General features: G+C 46.7%; 1 protein-coding gene across 1 annotated transcript; it reads left to right on the forward strand.

Moving 5' to 3' along the window:
- Positions 1–1,060: 1,060 nt before the first annotated feature.
- On the forward strand, positions 1,061–18,784 carry LBH (LBH regulator of WNT signaling pathway). Its single transcript, XM_033144632.1, has 3 exons — positions 1,061–1,331; positions 5,302–5,401; positions 17,662–18,784. The coding sequence occupies exons 1-3, from the start codon at positions 1,306–1,308 to the stop codon at positions 17,848–17,850; spliced, it is 315 nt and encodes a 104-aa protein (XP_033000523.1). The 5' UTR covers positions 1,061–1,305; the 3' UTR covers positions 17,851–18,784.
- Positions 18,785–19,251: the final 467 nt, after the last annotated feature.

Genomic DNA, 19,251 nt, shown 5'->3' on the forward strand with positions numbered 1-19,251 from the left:
TAAGGAACCTGCTGCCCTCCAGGGGTTGATGGACCCCAGCTCCCATCAGCCACAGCTGAGCTAGACAGACTAATGATCCAACTGATAGCTTTGTGGGTTCCTTGGAGATTCAATCTCGTGGGAAAACTGAGGAACAACATCAAAAACTATTCCTTACTCCCACATATGTAAGCATATTAAAAATAAATCCCATTCTGGGGGGAGCAAGGCAGAGGAGAAAGTAGTTCAGCCCAGTAAATTTATGATCCTGCAAAGCAGCTGCCTCCTTTCACGTTCCCATGGATTATTTTAAAAATCAATCTTAGGCAGAGTCGGAAAACAAAAAAATAGCAGCCAGCTTTTCACTCCCACTCCTTGCTACACAGTTCGAGGCAAAAGGGTAATATCACTTGCGTATTTCCAGCTGGTTGCTGTTCAAATCCTTCGCCTATTGTCATTGTCGAAAATAATTATAACCGGACAGTAGGTGTAGCTAGAACGCATAGCTTGATTTCACTTCTATGCTGGCGAAGTGACTGCCTTTCCAAGCGCAGTGAAGACAGACACACCGTGTTTGCCGCCCCCATTGTTATGAATGAAAAGCTACCTTAAATGAACCTCGCGGCTACTTTCTTAGCAACTGCATCCTACTTAAGAACTCTTGCGTTGGCAGATCCTCTGACCTCTTCGGAAACGCTTCATTTCTCAGCGGAGCTAGATGCTTTTATTATTTTATTTTTTAAGGGAGGCGGGGGGGGGAGGGAGCAAGCGCGTGCCCACAGGCCACAGCCATGCTAAAGGAGTGGTTTTTACATATACCCAAACTTGGCTTGATTGACTGCGATGTGGGTTAGGTAACAACAGACATCAGCAGCAAGGCGCGCTAGTGCCGAAGATGATGCCATAGGAGCCAGCCAATAGGAGAGCTCGGCATCCCGCTCCTTTCTTGCGAGACGCGGCTTTGCTACAGGCTGAGCGCAAGAAACCATTCATGATTTTGGTGACATCAACGGAGCGGGTGGGCGGGCCTTGCGGGCCGGGGCACGCCTCCCTCGTCTATAAAAGGAGCTGCCCACTTTCTTTGCGCGAGTCAGCCTTGCAGAGAAAGTCCAGCGTAGTTTCCTCTTGTGCGCGTGGGTTACCAGCGCTGCTCAGCTGTTCCTACCCCCTTCCTTGTCCAAGCGGGCGCTCTCCCCTCGGTGCAAATCGCCTGGTGGTGGCCGCTCTTCCTTAGCGAGGCCAGCCCGTTCCTCCTTTCCGGCTCTGCCCCCCCCCCCCTGTGCTCAGATACAAAGGACGTTGGGTCAGCCTCTTGGTTAGGACTTCATGTCTGTATTTTTCCCCATTCACTGGTGAGTACCTCGTTTGCTGGTCTTTGCTATTGTACTCGTGGGTCGTAGATTACGAGATCCGGGTTGCAGGTTGGGGAGAGGGGGATCAACTATTTCCAGGGAGGCTCGAGAGACCCAACTAGTCAGACTTGGGAACTTGAGAGGAGAAGCAAGTTCAAGGTTGCGCAGGGGATCGGCGAGGAACAAAAGGAGACGCTCGGTGGAAGAGGCTTCGGAGAGGCTTAGGTCAAGATCCTGGCCAGAAACGTGGAGACTTGGGAAAAGGCAGCCTGGGTTTGATTCTGCCACCCGCCCGCCCGCCCCCCATTCAAAAAAAACAAAGCCCCCTGCAGCTCGACTCTGTGCACGCTTTACACGGAAGCAAGTCCCGCCAAGTTGCACGGAGCTTTCGCCCGGGTAAACGCGCCGAGGATTGCAGCCTGCTATTGCTCGGCGGTGCAGCTACGCCGTTTTGAATGCGAAGCCTCTTTAGCAGTCGGTGCACGCTCTGCGGCTGGGGGCGGGGGGAGAGAGAGCGCCGGTTAAGCGGTTATTCATTCGGCGTTTGTCCTCCATTTCACCCCGCCGGGCGAAGCGGCTCGGCGGAGCTGGGGTTGCTGCAACAGGAGGCGGCGGCAGTTTGCACGGCGAGGCGGCAACCGCCGCCGCTGCTCTTCGCTTGGGCATCTTGAATGGGCGCTGCTCGCTTGCTTAGAGAGCTTGCTCTGCAGCCAGGGCTTTGCAGACGCTGCACCCCCCCAGCAACGGGGTTTAGAGGGGCATTTGGGGGGCGGGAACTTAGTAATGACGGCTAAATAGCGACTGTCTGTGTTTGTAAAGTCGCTTGTCAGCTTTGATGTTCGATCTGCAAAGACAACACCCCCCCCCCGCCCCAAACAAAATCTCACCCGAGAGTGTGGAGGACGCAGTTCTGCAACCCGGAGGGGAAACTTAATCGCGTGAGGAAGTTTGCTGCTGGGCAGCTGCTTCTCTGCAAGCCCGCAACAAAGGCAGTAGTGATCCGAGCAGCCGGCTGCTGACAAGGGGCGGGGGGGGGGGGGGGTAGTCGCCGCAGCAGCCGCTCTTCGCTTGGCAAGTAACCCACACGCCCCTCCGAATGGGTGCAGGATTACGGGGAAACAGATTTTGCCAGCGGCTAATATCTAAAGGTGGTGTGAGGACTGTATGGAAATCGGCAGCCTTGACCCTTAACCCCAGATGTGTGAGCTGGCTCAGTTTAGTAGTGCTGGAAGGTCACTCTGCATATGTTCAGAAGCTCTCTGTAAATTATTATTCATTGTCTTATATGCCAAGGCTAGGATTCTGAGCTTGGAAAATGGTTCGGGGGCAGAACTGTGGCTCTGAAGAACTCCTGGAATTTTTGCTTGAGGCTGTGATGATGGGGTTGCATTCAAATGATGTCTACCCCGTACATATTTGCGTCTTTCCGCTGTGTTCTCTACAGCCTTGTAACTGCTAGGGAAGGAGTGAGCTGCCCAGAGAAGTTGTGTAACCATCTTTCTTGGGCTGCTTTCAGAGAAAGGCTGGTCAGGCATCTGCGAGGCAGTCTTCAGGGAATTGTGGTTTTCTGGCACAGAGATGGGCTTAAGAACTAGGTGGCAATTCAGAATCTGATTCTGTGGCCTGGCAAACCCACGCACCACACACACATAGGAAAACATTAGGTGGCTCTCATGATGAAGTACCAAAAGCAGCATAAATATCCCTTGGCACAAGGGATGCTGTACCTGTGGTAAATTCCTGAGTGGTTTCAATAGAACTGGCAGGGATGAAGCAAGTGAGGAGTTGTTGTTGTTTTTTTGCAAAGGTTGCACAGCTTTCTGAAGAGCAAGTGAGGGGAGGGGAGAATGGCACTAAAGCAAACTCTGCTCTCTAGACCTGCAAGCAGAGTTAGGAAAAAAACAAGTGTGGAGATGTTTTGGCAAGTAGTGTGCTTTGCCTCCCTAGTGTATTTTTGTCTGGAAACCATGCTCTTGCTTGGTGGGGCGCATCTGATGTTTAATACAGTACTCGGTTATACTTGCCAGATAGCACAGTTTGGGTTGTACACCATCCAGCTGTTAGCCGGTGGGACAGGCTAACTGCTGACCAGCATGCAGGCTAATTTCCTGCTAAACCTCAGCTTTTCTCTTCTCCCTAGCTTGAAATTGAAAAAAGGAGGTAGCTGTTTACTTGACCTCAGCTGGTTGCTGTTATTTTTAATATTCAAGTTTCCTTGCAGAGCAAAGCAGACTATAGAGTTCGGCAGGCTACAACCCACTCCTTAGCTTCAGTAACCTTTGAATAACTCTAGCAGGGAATTCCTAAGCAGCTGGTTGTCTCTGCACTTATTTAAAGCATTTTTCAGAGCAAAGTCCCGTTTCACTTCCTTTTTCTAGACCCACTGTAAAGAGATAGCCCTTAGGCCCCAATATGGAGGGCAGGAGGGCCACAGCAAGGTGGGTGAACGGCATCTGATACATCCCTTGTTCTCAGAGTATATGGAAGTTCGGTTGAACAGATTAGTTTCCTCCCTGTTTCTGTCTAGTCCTGGAGATAGAGTTGGTCTGATCCTGATGTAGCTCTCCCTTATGCATAGAGCTAAGATGCAGCAGCAAGTAAGTTGATTGGCATCAGGGAGGCTCTTTCAATGACTTCTCTCCGTGGCCTTGTCAGACTGTATGCTCCTTGGAGCAGAGACCAGTCTTTTTATTATTGTAATACATTTGAGTGCTGTATGCGTTGATGTCACTAATAAGTACACATATCTGTTATCTGCACAACTGATTTCCTAGCATGAGCTGTTTGCATTTTGTATTATGCATATGTGTCAAAGCTTAAACTTGGTATTCTGTATGAATCTATAAGAGCTGTTGCCACTTGTTAAGGGTATAACACCCTTCTGTTGTGTCCTGCTGTCCACCAAAGATTGAGCACTGGTGACAAGTGGGCAAGCATTTCTGTTGCTATTTTATAGTGCTGTTGCTATTTTATTATCTGGGATACATCTGAAGCTGATTCAGAGCAGCTTCCAAACTGCAGCACAGTTCTTTTAGGGCAGCACCATCAAACATATTTTCTTCATTTCAGTGGCAACATGAATAGATGCAGGCAAGCTTTATAAAGTGCTGTGCCTGGAAATTGAAAATAGTTAAGCATACATCGAAATGCAGAAGTTACTGGATGTGTATGCAAATCTACTTTTGCTTTCAGAATTCATTATACAGGAAAATATGAGTGCATCTTTAACCCCCGGCGTGGCAGTTCCTGAAACCAAAGTTACAGAATTAATCAGAATTAAAGCCTTTGGAACTGCATAAGTGCCCCATTTGACAAGGTTCTTTACCATTGTTTTGAGGAGGTTATGGAACCGATAGGCTTTCAACACAGGGTTGGGGTAGGCATTAGAGCTGCATTAGGAAGTCTCACATTGATTCATTTCTAGGAGGGGTTTGGCCTTAAGCAGGTGGGTTAGTTAGGATCCACAACTGAATCGTGTGCTCCATCCTTATGGCTGGTTGCTGCCCTAACAGTAACATTTATTTTTTAAAGGTCTGTGTAAGGAGAATAGCAGAGTGGGGAAAAACAGGAATTGTTCAGTGTTGTCTGGATTAAAAGACCCCAGGTCTGTAAAGACTTGACTGCTGCTTCCAGCTGGTGTTCTCAAATGTGGTGTAAGTTTGGCTAAAACTTGTATATTATCTTCCTTTGAGTGAGGGGTTGGACCTTGAAATCAAAGGAGTCGAGAGACCCAAAGTGACTTGGAGTGTTCCATTCTTTTTTAAAAAAATAATCCTAAACTGGAAAGGTTGAAAGGCTTTATCATGCTGATCAACATCTGAATGGTTCTTCAACAACATGAAGCCTTAGGAATAATTCCACTTGGTCCAGTGATTGTGTTCATTTAATGGAACTTTCAACAGCTGAAGCTCTCTCTCTCTCTCTCTCTCTCTCTCTCTCTCTCTCTCTCTCTCTCTGCCTCTGTTTCCAGTTCTGATTATCTGAGATCAGCTGACATGACTGAGGTGATGAGCGCTCCATCTATGGATGAGATTGGCTTAAGCCCCCGCAAGGATGGCCTATCATACCAGGTATGTTTCCTATGCATCATAGAACACTGTTAACCAGCAGAATCAGTTGGGAGTAGATGGTGGTGCCTTCTCAACAGGCTGACCTACCAGCCTGATTCTCTGCATGCTTACTTGGGAGTAAAACCTCATTGGCTTATTTTCAAGCTGGGGATGTGGAACACTTGGCTGGGGTGGAAATAAAATGTTTGAGGCTCAAGTGACACTTTGGACACACTGGAATAAAGTCACTACAGCTAGATCTTAACCCAACACAGGTTACAGAATGCTTAGATTGCATTGAAATGAATGGAGTTTAAGCACAGTGCTCAGCTCTACAATGTGTTATGGCACCTTTTCACACAATTCATGTCCTATTATCTATGTTAAGTTAGTTGTCTAAAGTTTTCATCTAAATCAGGTATCCTCAAACTTGGCCCTCCAGCTGTTTTGGGACTACAATTCCCATCATCCCTGCCCACTGCTCCTGTTAGCTAGGGATGATGGGAGTTGTAGTCCCAAAACAGCTGGAGGGCCAAGTTTGGGGATGCCTGATCTAAATGATCCACTCTTCTGGCAGCTCACACTTGAACACACTGCTTAGGCAGCATCTGAAGTTAACACGTGTGTCTTGCAAGGCCATGACATGAAACACAGCAAGCTTTGCCTTAATTTGGAAGAGAAGTCTGGGAAGGGTACAGACACCCTACTTGCTTTGTTTTTGATGCATCAAGCTAGATATTTAACTTGCCGGTGCCAGAAGGCAAACTGTTCACAATGAGGCTGAGGAGCAATGGTGATGAGTCACATAATATCACAGAAATCTCATTTACGGTGTGTTTGCAAAATCCACCAACTAAAATGATAAATGGAAGTCACAACAAATGTTACAAATGCTTGTTTTGGTTACGCACATGCTATGGCTAAACCCTTTGGATTCTTTCAGGGTGCCCAAACCGCTGTCTGTGCTTATCCTACTTAACTGCCTACAGCTTTGCAAACAAACAAGCAAACAGAAACATAGGCTGCTGGCGGTATTGAGTGTAAGAAAAGCCACATTAGAACATTGCTTGCATTTACTTATTTTAGCATCCCTTTGGTTTTGCATAAGGGCAAACTTGGATTCTTTCCAAGCTCACCGGTCAGCTGGACATGAAGGGGAAGCCAGATGTGAACTCGCTGCTGATACAGATGAGCTTAAAAGTGGCATTGGATATGGGTTGTCATGTGATGCTTGCTGGTAATGATGACTCAGCATCCTCCTTAGGTCAAGGGCAATTTTTCTTCATTGTAAGAGCAGCTAAGCGGCAGCATTGCAGCAGGCGTCGAGAACCATGGCCGTCCAGATGTGGACAAACTACAACTCCCAGCAAGCATGGCCACTGGCCAGTGATCAGTGGTGATGGGCGTTTTAGTTCAGCAACATCTGGAGGGCCAAAGGTTCCCCACTTGCTTTACAGCATTTCAGTCTCATGTAGGTTTGTTGTCATTATCATTTCATATGTTGGGATTCTAATGAAGAAGACAGGCTTTGAGTGCTTGAATTATAATCTTCCGAACATGATACTGTGTTTTTTTTTGGGGGGGGGGAGCATTGTCCCACTCATTGTAAAAAAGAAAAGAAAGGTTACAACCAAGAAACAAATATTTACATTGCATAGGGCAATTTCAGATGTCAACATTCCCCGGAATGACAGCTGCCAACCCAAAAGCAAAACAGGAAGTACTGTAGCTCTCAGATGAAGCACCTGTTGTTCTGGGGCTTACCATTACATTTGGACTAGCAGCACTCAGAGTGGAGATTGCCACAGTGGACATGTAGGCTTCTGGCATGCCAGTTGCTAACAGAAATCTTAGGAATGCCCTGCCCAGAGAGGCTCACCTGGCACCAACCTGGGCCTTTTCGGCACTAGGCATAAAACTTTTTAATTGCCCAGGCACTTCTAAATCCTGATTTTAAACACGCATGTTTTTGTCCTTGCATTTTATTTCTTTATAAAGGTAAGGTAAAGGGACCCCTGACACTTAAGTCCAATTGCGAACAACTCTGGGGTTGTGGCGCTCATCTCGCTTTACAGGCTGAGGGAGCCGGTGTTTGTCCGCTCCGCAGACAGTTTTTCCAGGTCATGTGGCCAGCATGACTAAGCTGCTTCTGGTGCAGCGGAACACCAACACCAGAGCAGCGCACAGAAACGTTGTTTACCTTCCCGCTGGAGCGGTACCCATTAATCTACTTGCACTTTTTGGCGTGCTTCCGAACTGCTAGATTTGCAGGAGCTGGGATTTCTTTATAGTCCGCTTTTAAAGATGCACATACTCTCAGGGCAGCTTAAAAGTAGCGTAGGAAGAAGCTGCCTTTTGCTGAGTCAGAATTAGACCTAGTTTGGTTTTGTCTACACAGAGCAGCAGCTGCTCTCCAGGGTTTCAGACAAGAGGTCTTTCCCAGCCCTGCCGGAAAACACCAGGGACTGAAACTTGGGCCCTTCTGCACTCAAAGCAGTTGCTCTACACCTTTCCTGAATTGTTTATTTGGAAGTAAATTTGAAATAAAACACTAAGATGACATCAAAAGAATTCATTAGGAATGAATTCCCAGGGCAGCTGGCAGCTGGTATGTTGTCCTGAGGGGTGAAGGGAGGTCCTAATACCCTCTTGGCTTGCCTCCCTCATTCTTAATTCGATTTTCACTTTTAAATATCCATAGAACTGTCTTTACTTTTTCTGCCTTTTAATTTATGATAACTGGGCAGAGCCTAAAACTTATGTATGTATGAATAAAGTCACTATGATAAGCTGCCCCCTGGGAAATGGTAGGCCTGCATTTTCTCCAGCCTACCTTCTCCGCTCACCAAGAAGTCAAAAGCGAAAATCCCCTACTAAGCTATTTAAGATTAAATGGCTTTGACTGGCCTTCTCCAAGTTGGTGCCCTCCAGATGGTGGCTGGACAACCATTCCAGCTGGGGCAGTTGGGAGTTGTAGTCCCAGCAACCACCTGAAAGGCACAAGGTTGGGGAGGGCTGATTTTTTATTTTTAAGGGTTATGACCAAAGTTTGCATGTGGACGAAACGAGAACCTGCTCTCATCTTTTCCTGGCAGCTGTGTTAAGTCCTCAGTCTTTGATAATCTATTTGGAGGGTCAATATGTACCTTGGGGCATATCCAGATGGCTCAAACCTCTGTAGTTGGTGGCACCTTTCCAGTGCCAACATGTACAGTGCTTAAGTTCTCAAGTGCTGTTTGGCTGCCAGTGGCTGTGATGAACTGGATCAGAATAGGACCACAGTGGTCTATGCAGGCTTCACCTGGCCGCTGATGTCCTGTGGGGGAATATACTCAACCCCACTCCCAGCTTGCGTGCTGCAGTGCCCCCAGGAAGTAGCTGAATCTCCCATTTGGACACCTGTGCCTTCAGTTTTCGCACTTTGTGCAGTCTCTGCATCGCTAACTATGACTTCTCACAACGTCCCTCATTCAGACATTGACAAATCTGCACTTTTCCCTTTCCCTTTTCTTTTTAAGGACTTTGGCTTCTCCTGGGCTGTTTTTGTTTTGTTTTTGAATTTTTCAACTCAGAAACTCTGCTCAAAACTTTTTGGGACGTTTTCACTGCTATTCTAAAGATTGTTGTAAAGTTCTTGCTGGCTTCTCTGTTTAGTAAACTAGAAAGTCACACGTTCTCCCACTCACCCAAATAGAAGTGGGGATTCTACTTTCTCTTTTGGGTAACAGATGGGATGGTGAACCCTGTGACCCTCCCTCCTGGCTGATGCTGATGGGAGTTGGGGGCCAATGACACACCTGCAAGGCATCCCTTTGGCTTCCCTTTGCAGTAAAGCAATAATTCCGAATGCAGGTTTTTCTTTTGTTTCTGTAAGAGATATGCAGTGTCCTGCCTGTTTTTGCTCAATTTATCTCAATTTATCTGTGGAAGCAACAACATTGATCATTTACTCTTAAGCTTCCTATTACCGGTAATCCGGATTTGCTGAAATCCATATCTTGCATGCTCACAAACCAGAAGGGCCAAAATATTGTCGTACTTGTACCTTAAAAAAAAAAAAAAAACCTATACGCAGCATCTCTGGCCAATTCCATTGGAAGTGGCTTGTGGCAATTAGTGCTTGTAGTAATTATCTCCCATTTATATCCTGCCCCTTTTTCTGTCATGGTGTTGGGGAAAAGGGTTTGGCACAGCTTTCTTCCGAACATACTGTCTTTCTAAGTTCAGGGGTGGTTTTTAAACTGGGGAACATGCAAGTGTGCATTGGCCTTCTAATGGCAGTCTGGATTAACAGGGTCTACTGCTGCCAAGGAAAAGGAGTAAAGGTGTCAATCTAGCTGCACAGTTGACCACTTCATTAACCATTTTTGCACATTACCTGCTCATAGGGCATAATGGTGCTTATGCGGAGCAGGGCTGTGCTTTTACCCCTCAAGTCTCCTTCAAACAGGCCACACCTTGTCCACGGTTGTTTGATGAAAACCCCAATGTGCTGGGCCCTCCATGTTTGGGATAAAAACATGAGTAGGCCTATTGTCTATTAATCCCCAGCCCTTCTGCAAAATAAGTAGCAAGTAAACATGGGGTTCCAGGAAGTGTACTGGCCTTCTGCCTTCTTTGTTTACCAGGGTGGATCGTTGGTAGGGCATTTGCACTCCCTTGAGCTTTGATCTGAGAGAGTGCCAAAAGGGAAGTCTACTTTTTGGAATTATTTCAGATGTCCCCTAATTCCTGCAGGAATAATAAAACCGCAAGTCTTCTAACTATGTCATCCACTAAATGGATTGATGTCCAGATGAAGGCTTGCTTTGTTTTCATCCTGTTGAATGTTGAGCAGCCTAGTTTGGTCTTGAGTCCGCCTCCCCCTTCGACTGAGTTGTGCTTTCTTACTCCTTGGAAATGCTTAATCACCACTTTGCTTGTTCACTCTGTTAATGTCATTTGACTGCAGCGCTAATAACTGTCTGAAACTGAGGCTGGCTAAGAACTAAATTAATCATTTTACTAGCCTGCTGTCAAAACAATGCCTTGACTTGAAACTTTTTCTTTTTTTAATCCTGCTGGAATGGAATTTGAACTAAGGGCCATTGAAACAAATCTCAAGTTGTGTCAGCTGTGCCCGGCAAACAATATGACTAACTTTAGAGGCAAGTGTTCTGCTTTTTGTGCTCGGATTGCCTTGAACAGCTGGTTAACTAAATCCACTGACTCTGCAGGGAATGAGCATTCAAGACCGGCTGATGGCACAAGTGAACCAAGTGGTGGTTTGGAGAGCAGCCATGAAGGGTGGTGGTTGCATAAGCAGGAGTCGTGCCCCAAAATAATTGCCTGTTTTGCAGAGCATGTTGGAGTGATTCCTCTCCTGTGTGCTGTGCAGGGAGCAAGAGCATTCCTTAAATGTGGAAATTGGCCTTGTGGCTGTTTCTGAGTGGTGTGTAAGGCTGGCTTGCACAACTAGGGATCCACCATGGCAAAACCTTTCACCTGCCAAGTGCTTGATAACCGCCATGTGCTTGCCATCTCAGGCAAGCGGAAAAATCTGAAGCTTTTTTTCCAAGCTCTGATGGGCTGCTGCATTTGGCTTGGTGGATCAGTTGGGACACCAGCTGCACTGCCAGCATTTAGGAATGGGAATCCTGGTTGGACTACAACCCCCATCATCCTTGACTGCTGCCCATGCTGGCTGGGGTTGATGGGAGTTGTGGTCCGACAGCCTCTGGGCAAGGCATAGGCAAACTCCGGCCCTCCAGATGTTTGGGACTACAATTCCCATCATCCCTGACCACTGGCCCTGTTAGCTAGGGATGATGGGAATTGTAGTCCCAAACATCTGGAGGGCCAGAGTTTGCCTATGCCTGCTCTGGGTGGCCACAGGTTCCCTATCCCATCACAGCTGCGCAAAATGCACTCCCATGCCGCCTTGCTGTAGGACTGGCTCTTTACACGGACAATGAAGCCTGTGGTGCAGTTCGTTAGATGCCTTTTAAATTCTCTCCAGTTGTTTTGGATTCCTTATTAGCATAGCTTGTTTCCTTGCACTGCAGTTTTGCACTGCAGCTGAGCTCTTTTGGTTTGTACTCGAGCAAGCTCGCGTACAGCAAGCCTTTTTGTGGTTGTTAAAACATTTTCCACTCTTGGTGCCAAGTTCAGTCAACTCTAGAGGAAGCAGCAGGGGGGTGGGGCTGGGGGGGAGAGGAGGGTGTCACCTGGCACAGAAGAAGCAGATGATCTTCGAGCTCAGAGCTTCATTTTCAGTTTGATTTTGAGGCATTGGGCAAGAAAATAAAGTAGTTTTGTGTTTGCCTGAGTTGAGTTTTAGGCCAAAACAAACTGTTGTTCCACCAGTGAAGATCTTTTCAGTCTTTGGCTAGGTAGCTAACTGCTTGGAGTGCTCTTGTAGCTGAAAAGCAGGATATAAATAACTGAATCAGAGAACTGTGAAGTTGTCAGGGACCCTCAGGGGCCATCTGTTCCAGACCCTTGTAATGCAGGATTCACAGGCAAAGAATCCCTGACAGATAGCCACCTAATCTGTTTAAAAACTTCCAGCGAATGAGAGTTTGCCACCTTCTGGGGGTAGCCCATTCCACTGTCGCATAGCTCTTGATGTCATATATCCCTAATGCTTGGTTGAAATCTTCTAAATAAACTTTTCAAAAGGCATCCTGCTACTGTTGTTTGAGATGCGAAATGGTTTTCTACACATTGGGCTCCATTTGTTTATTACTGCAGCAATAAGATACCCAACAAACATTTCCTCTGTCCTTATTGGTGCTTTACTAATGTGTCGATAGTTCTGGTGGTGTAATGGGGCTTGGGAGACCAGGGTTCAAATCCCCACTTGGCCAAGCGGCTCACTTGGGGCCAGTCACTGCTTTTCAGCCTTACCGACCTCACACGGTTTTAGTAGGGATTAAACGAGAACACCTTTCTTCCACCTTGAGCTTCTAGGGGGAAAAACCTGTAGGCTATAAATGAAATAAATACATAAGTGAGAAGGGTGACTGAGCAGACATGGAAGTACGATGAGCTTGACCAGGGCAAGCCTATATGATCCTAGCTTGCATATGTGGGAGCTGTTTTTGTCAAGAGCACAGTAAAAGTCCCAGGTGAGCGTCTGGCACCGAAACGCCTTCTCTGTGTGTTGTGTCGAAGAAAATGAAAAGCTACCTGAAATGCAGTTCAGGAAAGGAATCTTCTGTTGCTTTATCTGGCTCCTAGTTTATAGCAGCAGGCTGTTCGTTTGCAATCGAATGCCTTTCATGGCTTAAGAATTTCCTAGCTAGATGAGATCAAAGGTCCTCCTGCTGCCCCATCCAGTCTCCAGAAGTGGCAAGCCAGGGGTTTCTGGGAGCTCAGAGTCGGGGCACCACGAAGGTGCTGCCCACCTCCAGTTTATTTCTAGCGTTGCTGCTTCTGAACAAGATTCCATTTAGCTTTTGCAGCCAGCAGACACTGGTGGATCTGTCCTCTGTGGCTTACTTCAGTGTTTCCCATACTTGGGTCTCCAGCTGGTTTTGGACTACAGTTCCTGCCTTTCGACCACTGGTATTGCTAGATAGGGATGATGGGAGTTGTAGTCCAAAAACAGCTGGAGACCCTAAGCTGTGTGGAAAGCTGTGGCCATCAAAGAAACTGCTTAGGCTCATAATCATACCCCAAGTTAACTCCAAATGCAGTTTGGCCTGTAAAGAATATAGTCCGAACATAGATAGTCTGGCTTCTGCACCAAATAAATATTTGCACACCAAGTCCCACATGCTATGTAAATAGATGTGATGCAAACCTGAAATGGATAGCATGAATGCAGGCTTTGAGTTCAAGGATCTGCTCAGCTAGCCTTGCAAATAAACCCAGAAAAATTAACATGCTGCAGCATTTTTACTAGCCTGCCCGGGGGGGGGGGGGTGGCTGACAGAGGAGAGTCAAAAGTTGCATTTCTATGCTGGGCACCAAGTGGGAGGGGGGCTCCCCTCTTTTAGAAGCCTGCTTGGTTTCTATACTGGGTGCAGTGGAGGGACGAAGGCCTCCTCTTTCTCCTCCTCCTTCAGCATGCTCACTAGCCTGCACAGAATTCCATGCACACACTTGCATGCAATTTATGGGTGCCTGTGGCTACCAGGTTAGTACTTAAATACAAGGCTGTGCTCAGCAGCAGGACCGCGTCTGTTTCCACCCCGCCCTGAGATACTCTTTCACCTCTGGCATTCCAAAGGATCCGAACACATTATTCCTCTACTGATATCATGGGAAAGTTTCCCCTTGCCAGGCTGCTATTCAGTCACTGGCTTGCATTTATTCTCTGATCGGCTTCGTCGATAGCCCAAGAGGCTGTTTTGTATTGGGACAGCTCTAAGTGTGCCTGAATCCCCAGGGATGGAAATCTACCTCATGTGTAAAGAGGAGAGAGTAGATAGCATCGAGACAATCTCCTTCGTGGATGTGGATAAAAATGTCCTCATGCAAAGCCTCTCTCTTGTTCCTTTGTTCCCACAGACAACCTTGTCTCGTTTCCTTGTCTGTCATGTGCTGGGAAATGTGACTTCACTTATTTTCCATTGGGCCATCCCTAATCCTTGAGTGTAATTGCAACATCTCATTTTTATGCTGCCTTGATTATTTTTAAAAAAGCATGAGTTAGTGGAAAAATCCCGACCTCCTCTATTGCAGCTGCTTGGAGATAAGATAGTTCATTCTATTTAAAAAGGAAGGAGGAAAAGCACACTAAGCACAACACATTTAAGGGATGTTTATTTAAGGAAATCATTTATTCCTTAGTTTTCGGGGGGGGGGGGCGGAAGCAGACAGTTTATTTCCAAAACAGCTATTCTTTGCTTGACCTAATGTACCTAACATGACAGTGGATGCTTATTGCTCTGGTGTTTCCTGCAGTGCTGTTAACTGCAGTGGTACCTCGGGTTACGGACCCAATCCGTTCCGGGGTGCCGTTTGCACCCCAAAAAGTCCGTAACCCGAGTGGCGATATCGCACTTCTGCGCATGTGCGAACTGTGCAGAATGCTTCTGTGCATGCACTTCCGGGTCCCCTGCGTTCAGAACGCGAAAAAACGCATCCTGAAGCACTTGTAACCCGAGATATGACTGTATAAGCATCAGCTTGGAATACTTTTGCCCCTCCCCCATGCGCTAAATCAGTGCCAAAGCTCTTTGCTGAATTTTAAGACTGCAGTCAGTTGATATTGCAAGTCCTGCATGACCCGCATGACACAAACTGTCGGGGGGGGGGATTTTCTAAATTAGGGGTGGGGCCCTCCTGGTGTTGCTGGACTACGATTCCCATCACTCCTTTCCACTGTCCATGTTGGTTGGCACCCATAGGAGTTGGAGCCCAACCACATCTGAAAGGCCACAGATTCCTCATCCCTGCTGTGCAGCTGCACAATTTTATTATTATTTATTTAGGAATTTCCTTTCACAAGTGTTTCGAGGTGATTTACAAACACACCATGGAAATGGCCAAGAGTAATTCTTGAAAACAGTACCAGAAACAGCTGGCTTATAGGCTTAAAAACCACGGAAAATGAACACCAGGAGAAAGCTTTTTATCTATGCATAAAAGTTTGTCAACACAAAAGTGCCTCCAATTAATTCTGCAAAATGCAGGTAGTGGGCACCTGTCCTAAGCCCCAAAGGAGGGCAGCCTTGCCAAAGGCCCTGCCTGGAGTTTCTGTCGAGGGAGCTTCTGATAATTTGGGGACTTGAAGGCGAATTTCCTGTAGAATGCAATGACCTACTGGGTACACAAGGGATAAGGTGGGCTCTCAAGTAACCTGGTCCTGAGCTCTATAGGGTCTAGTAGAAAAACCTTGAACGTGGCCTGGATTGGCAGCCACAGAAAATCCCTCAGAAAAGGTGTTATGTGCTGGCACATTGCTGGGTGCGTACTCACAAGCACTGTGTCAGTAGGCTGCAAAAACCGATTCCACCTAGCACAGCTTGATGGAGCACTGGGAAAGCCCACTTATAGCTGTATCATCTGTGGCACCTAGCAAACAACTTTGTCCTTAAGGTGCCCATCAAGTGAATCCCCACCATCTCCAGGTAGGAGTAGGAGAGCTGCTATCAATACTAAGCTATTGTCTGACAGGGCAAGGCAGCTTTCTATCTTCCTTTGACTGCAGGCTGGCACTCTTTCATTTCTCAGCCTAGAGTCTGCTGCTTTCTCCCCAGGAGTCCTGAAGTTTTGTAATTGGCCGGCTTCCTTGCGCGATGAAGAAAGGGGGGGCTCTGTTGATGGAGCCTCCTTTGTCTTAGGCCACAGGTAGGAATCTTGTTGTTGGGCCGCAGCCCCCATCAGCCTACTCCAAATTGCAGACAGGGAAGCTTTGGCTGGCTCTGGGAGCAGCAAGCAGGTCATTCAGCTTAGGAAGTCCACCGTCCACTTTCCTTGTGCCTTGACTATTCTCCTGAAGCCTCTGGTGATAACAGGCAGCAGGATCCAAGGGGAAAGAACCGAGTGAGGTCTTGTATTTTGAGTTGCCATAGCATAGATATGAAAAATAGAAAGCCCTGAAGGAAAATAAACGGGTTTGGTTCTTTTGTGTTGCGGGATGAGGCAGATTGCCTCGACATCTGGGAAATACTAACTGGAGCAAAGGAAAGTTGGATCAGCTTCCTTGTAGCACAGCTGGAAAGACTGGTGTTCATCATGGGACTTGCCACAGGCAAGAATGCAACACTGTCACATTGGAAAGGAGGGTGGCACAAACTGCTTAGTAGGAAAGCTTACTCCTAGCTTGTATTCCTACTTGTAGATGTTGGAGGGTTCAGACTATCCCTACTACCTGCTGAAATAATGCATGAGGGGGCTGTGTGGAGCAGTCTCTTGTGCAAGCACACGTGCAGGCGGCAACAGCAGATGGGAATACTCTGTATCCTTGAGCTTTTGACAAGTACCAGAGTTGGGTGGTGAACCTTTCACATTACTTGGTCTCTAGATGTTCTTTGGGCAATTTTAAAAGATTATTCTGGAAGCTTTAGGGTCAGCATTCGAAATTTGCCAGGTGCATTTTGCACCAGGCTATCGGCCACTTGCGATGAAGTGAAGATGCCCGGGGGCCAGGATGACACCTGTCGTCTTCCCTCACCTGGAGGTGCATGCCTGGAATCCTGGGATCTTGCCTGTTTTCACACACAAACAACATACATTGCCGAATTGTATCTGTGATGTTTTATTCGCACAATCGGAATGAATTTCAGGAACCAAAAAGTTGTATTGGAAAAATACCACTAGTATCTATTTAGGGCCCAATATAGAGCTGCTTTCACTAGGTGCGTTAAAGAGAAGGGGCACCCCATGCAAGCTGGTCCTTCACCAGAAAACCTGTTTTGCGGGCTATGCTAATACAATTTGGTCAGAGGCAGCCTCTAAATTGCATCAGCCCAGTTAGGGATAGCTTAGTTCTGTATATGAATGCAGTATTAACCATTCCACATGAGCAACAAATCATTAAACAAAGCCTTTAAAAATTAGAAAATCTTCAAAAATCAAACCATAATTTGGGGTGCGTTCACACATGCAAAATCATCACTGGAAGCTGTAGTCAAAAGTCATGAACACGCATGTTTCCATGGGACCATCAGAACTTTGATACTATTCCAAACCTCGTCATGTGGCCCGTGTAGCCGCTGCCGGCCGCAGGGAGGCTGTGCGCCGCCCGGGGTGGCAGCGCGGAGGAGGCACCCCCCCTGGGGGTGGGGCGTTGTGACGTCACGACGCAACGTCAGGACTGAGTGCACACGCGCAAAATGTTGTGTGTGCGCACTCCCGCTGCCACTTTGCGAGCCCTCTGAGTGAAAAAGCGGCTTGGGGGGCTGCCGGCGGGCTCGCAAAGTCGCTGCGGAAGCGGCAGCAGCGGGAGCCCAGCGACGGAGTGCGTACGCGCGACATTATTACTTACATTATTACAAAAAACAGTAATAATTGAATGCAGTGACAATAATTTATGATAATAAAGAGTAGACACATAGTCCTACAGATACAACCGGCCCTTTGAGGGTGACCAAACTGCTGATGCGGCCCCCGATGAATTTGAGTTTGACACCCCTGCCTTAGATCATTTGTGTGGTTTACTGATCAGATGGTTGGTTTTTGATGTGGCAGACCTAGGTTCAAAATCCTGTTCAGCCATGATGCTCACAGTTGGAATCCTGGACCATGGCACTGCCTACCTCACAGTTATGATAAAAAGAGATGAGAATGTCAAGCATACCTCAGAATACTACAGAAGTGTTGACTATTGTAAATATTTTTGTTTTCAGATTTTCCCTGACCCTTCAGACTACGATCGTTATTGCAAGCTGAAGGACCGTCTCCCTTCCATTGTTGTTGAGCCAACAGAAGGAGATGTGGAGAGCGGGGAGCTAAGATGGCCGCCTGAGGAGTTCCTGGTCCAGGAACAAGAGGAAGAAAACTGTGACGAAGCAAAGAAAGAGAGCAAGGAGCAATAGAGTCTTCTGTACGACTTAAGATGCCACGTCATCTTGAGGGGGGAAGAGAACCACAACTGTTTTGAAAAGTCTTTTTTTCTACAAAAGACATTCAGATTTTGCACCTGCAAAAAGATCTTAGTTTTTTCATATTCTCTATTGAGAACTGAAGCGCTTGACATGACAATCTCCCAAATGAAAGTAAGGAAGGCAGTTGTGCCGTAGTGGAAGGGGGACGGCTGCTCTTCTCAAGATGGCTGTTGAATTTTGTTAAGGTTATCTAGGGGTAGCCGTGAAATTGCCGGGCGCTTTGGTGGAGGATCAGATGGGCAGGAAACATGCTTTTTTTCTGAAGAGTGTGGGGTGGAAGAAATGACTGCAGATGTTTAAAATGCAGCTGCCTCTGGCTATAAAAGCATGAGACTAGTATTCATCTCTCAAAACTTTGCCTTCTTACAGTGCTTTGGTTTTTGTTTTTTTGGGTGTGTATGTGTGTGTGTGTGTTGTGGGTTGAGAGGTATGATAACACGCCACTGAAATGCTCCAATGACAGTAGAGTATGGCAGGTCTTTCCTGCTGAACATCGTAGAGGAGCAACAGATCAATAACATTACCCTGTTCAGTATCTTTTCTCTCTTAAGTCCCACACCCTGTTGGGAATGTTGGTGCTTGGCACTTGCCAGCCCAGTCCATTGCAGACAAAAGCCATCTTCGCCTTCTCCCCCCTCCCAGACCCCTCTTAAAATATGCACCTAAATTCTAACCCGAATGGGTCTTGTGACCGTGATAAAGGTATTGACTGACTTACATTTAAATCTTACAGTGGTGAATCTTGTTTTCATTGGCACAGTGCTGATGACTTTACAAAATGGTCCTTTGCCACTTTCCTGCAATAGTTTGTTTATCCTGCACACGGTAACAAACAGGAGGTTGAGTTTGATTTTCCTTTCTTTTTTTCCAGAAATAACTAAAAAAACTTCAATAGATTTTTGCCATAAAATTACACACACAGACACACACACACACACATTCCGGGCACCGAAGCTGCTGTTACGTCTCCCACCCAGAAGTACACCTGGTTGCTATGAGATGCCAGCTTTTCTAGTGGCATTGAGAAATGTGTGTAGTTTAACCATTTGCAAAAGCTGAATGAAGAGCTCACTTTTTGACAGTGCATTTGGCCAAAAAATGCAGTGAACCCTAACAGAGCTTTGGCGATGATCTGAAGTTAGTTTTAACAGAAGTAATAATTGAAGGAAAGCAGGTCTTCTCTTCAAACAAACAAACAAAAAGTATTATGGTCTCTCAGTATTCTGGAGAAGATAATATGCTTTTTGAACATATCTATGAGATTTTATTGATGGGCAGAAGTTTGTTCCCAAGATCTAAATTCCTAGCAACAGCTGCCGCTATTTTTGTCCG

Source organism: Lacerta agilis, chromosome 3 (assembly GCF_009819535.1).
Source record: "Lacerta agilis isolate rLacAgi1 chromosome 3, rLacAgi1.pri, whole genome shotgun sequence".
Taxonomy (NCBI): Eukaryota; Metazoa; Chordata; class Lepidosauria; order Squamata; family Lacertidae; genus Lacerta; species Lacerta agilis.

What these genes read in the sequence shown, in the direction of transcription:
- LBH (XM_033144632.1), top strand. Translation starts at nt 1,306, where the DNA reads ATGTCTGTATTTTTCCCCATTCACTG. An exon ending in GTATTTTTCCCCATTCACTG is followed by an intron (nt 1,332 to 5,301) that starts GTGAGTACCTCG and finishes CTCTGTTTCCAG; the next exon opens with TTCTGATTATCTGAGATCAG. An exon ending in AGGATGGCCTATCATACCAG is followed by an intron (nt 5,402 to 17,661) that starts GTATGTTTCCTA and finishes TTTTGTTTTCAG; the next exon opens with ATTTTCCCTGACCCTTCAGA.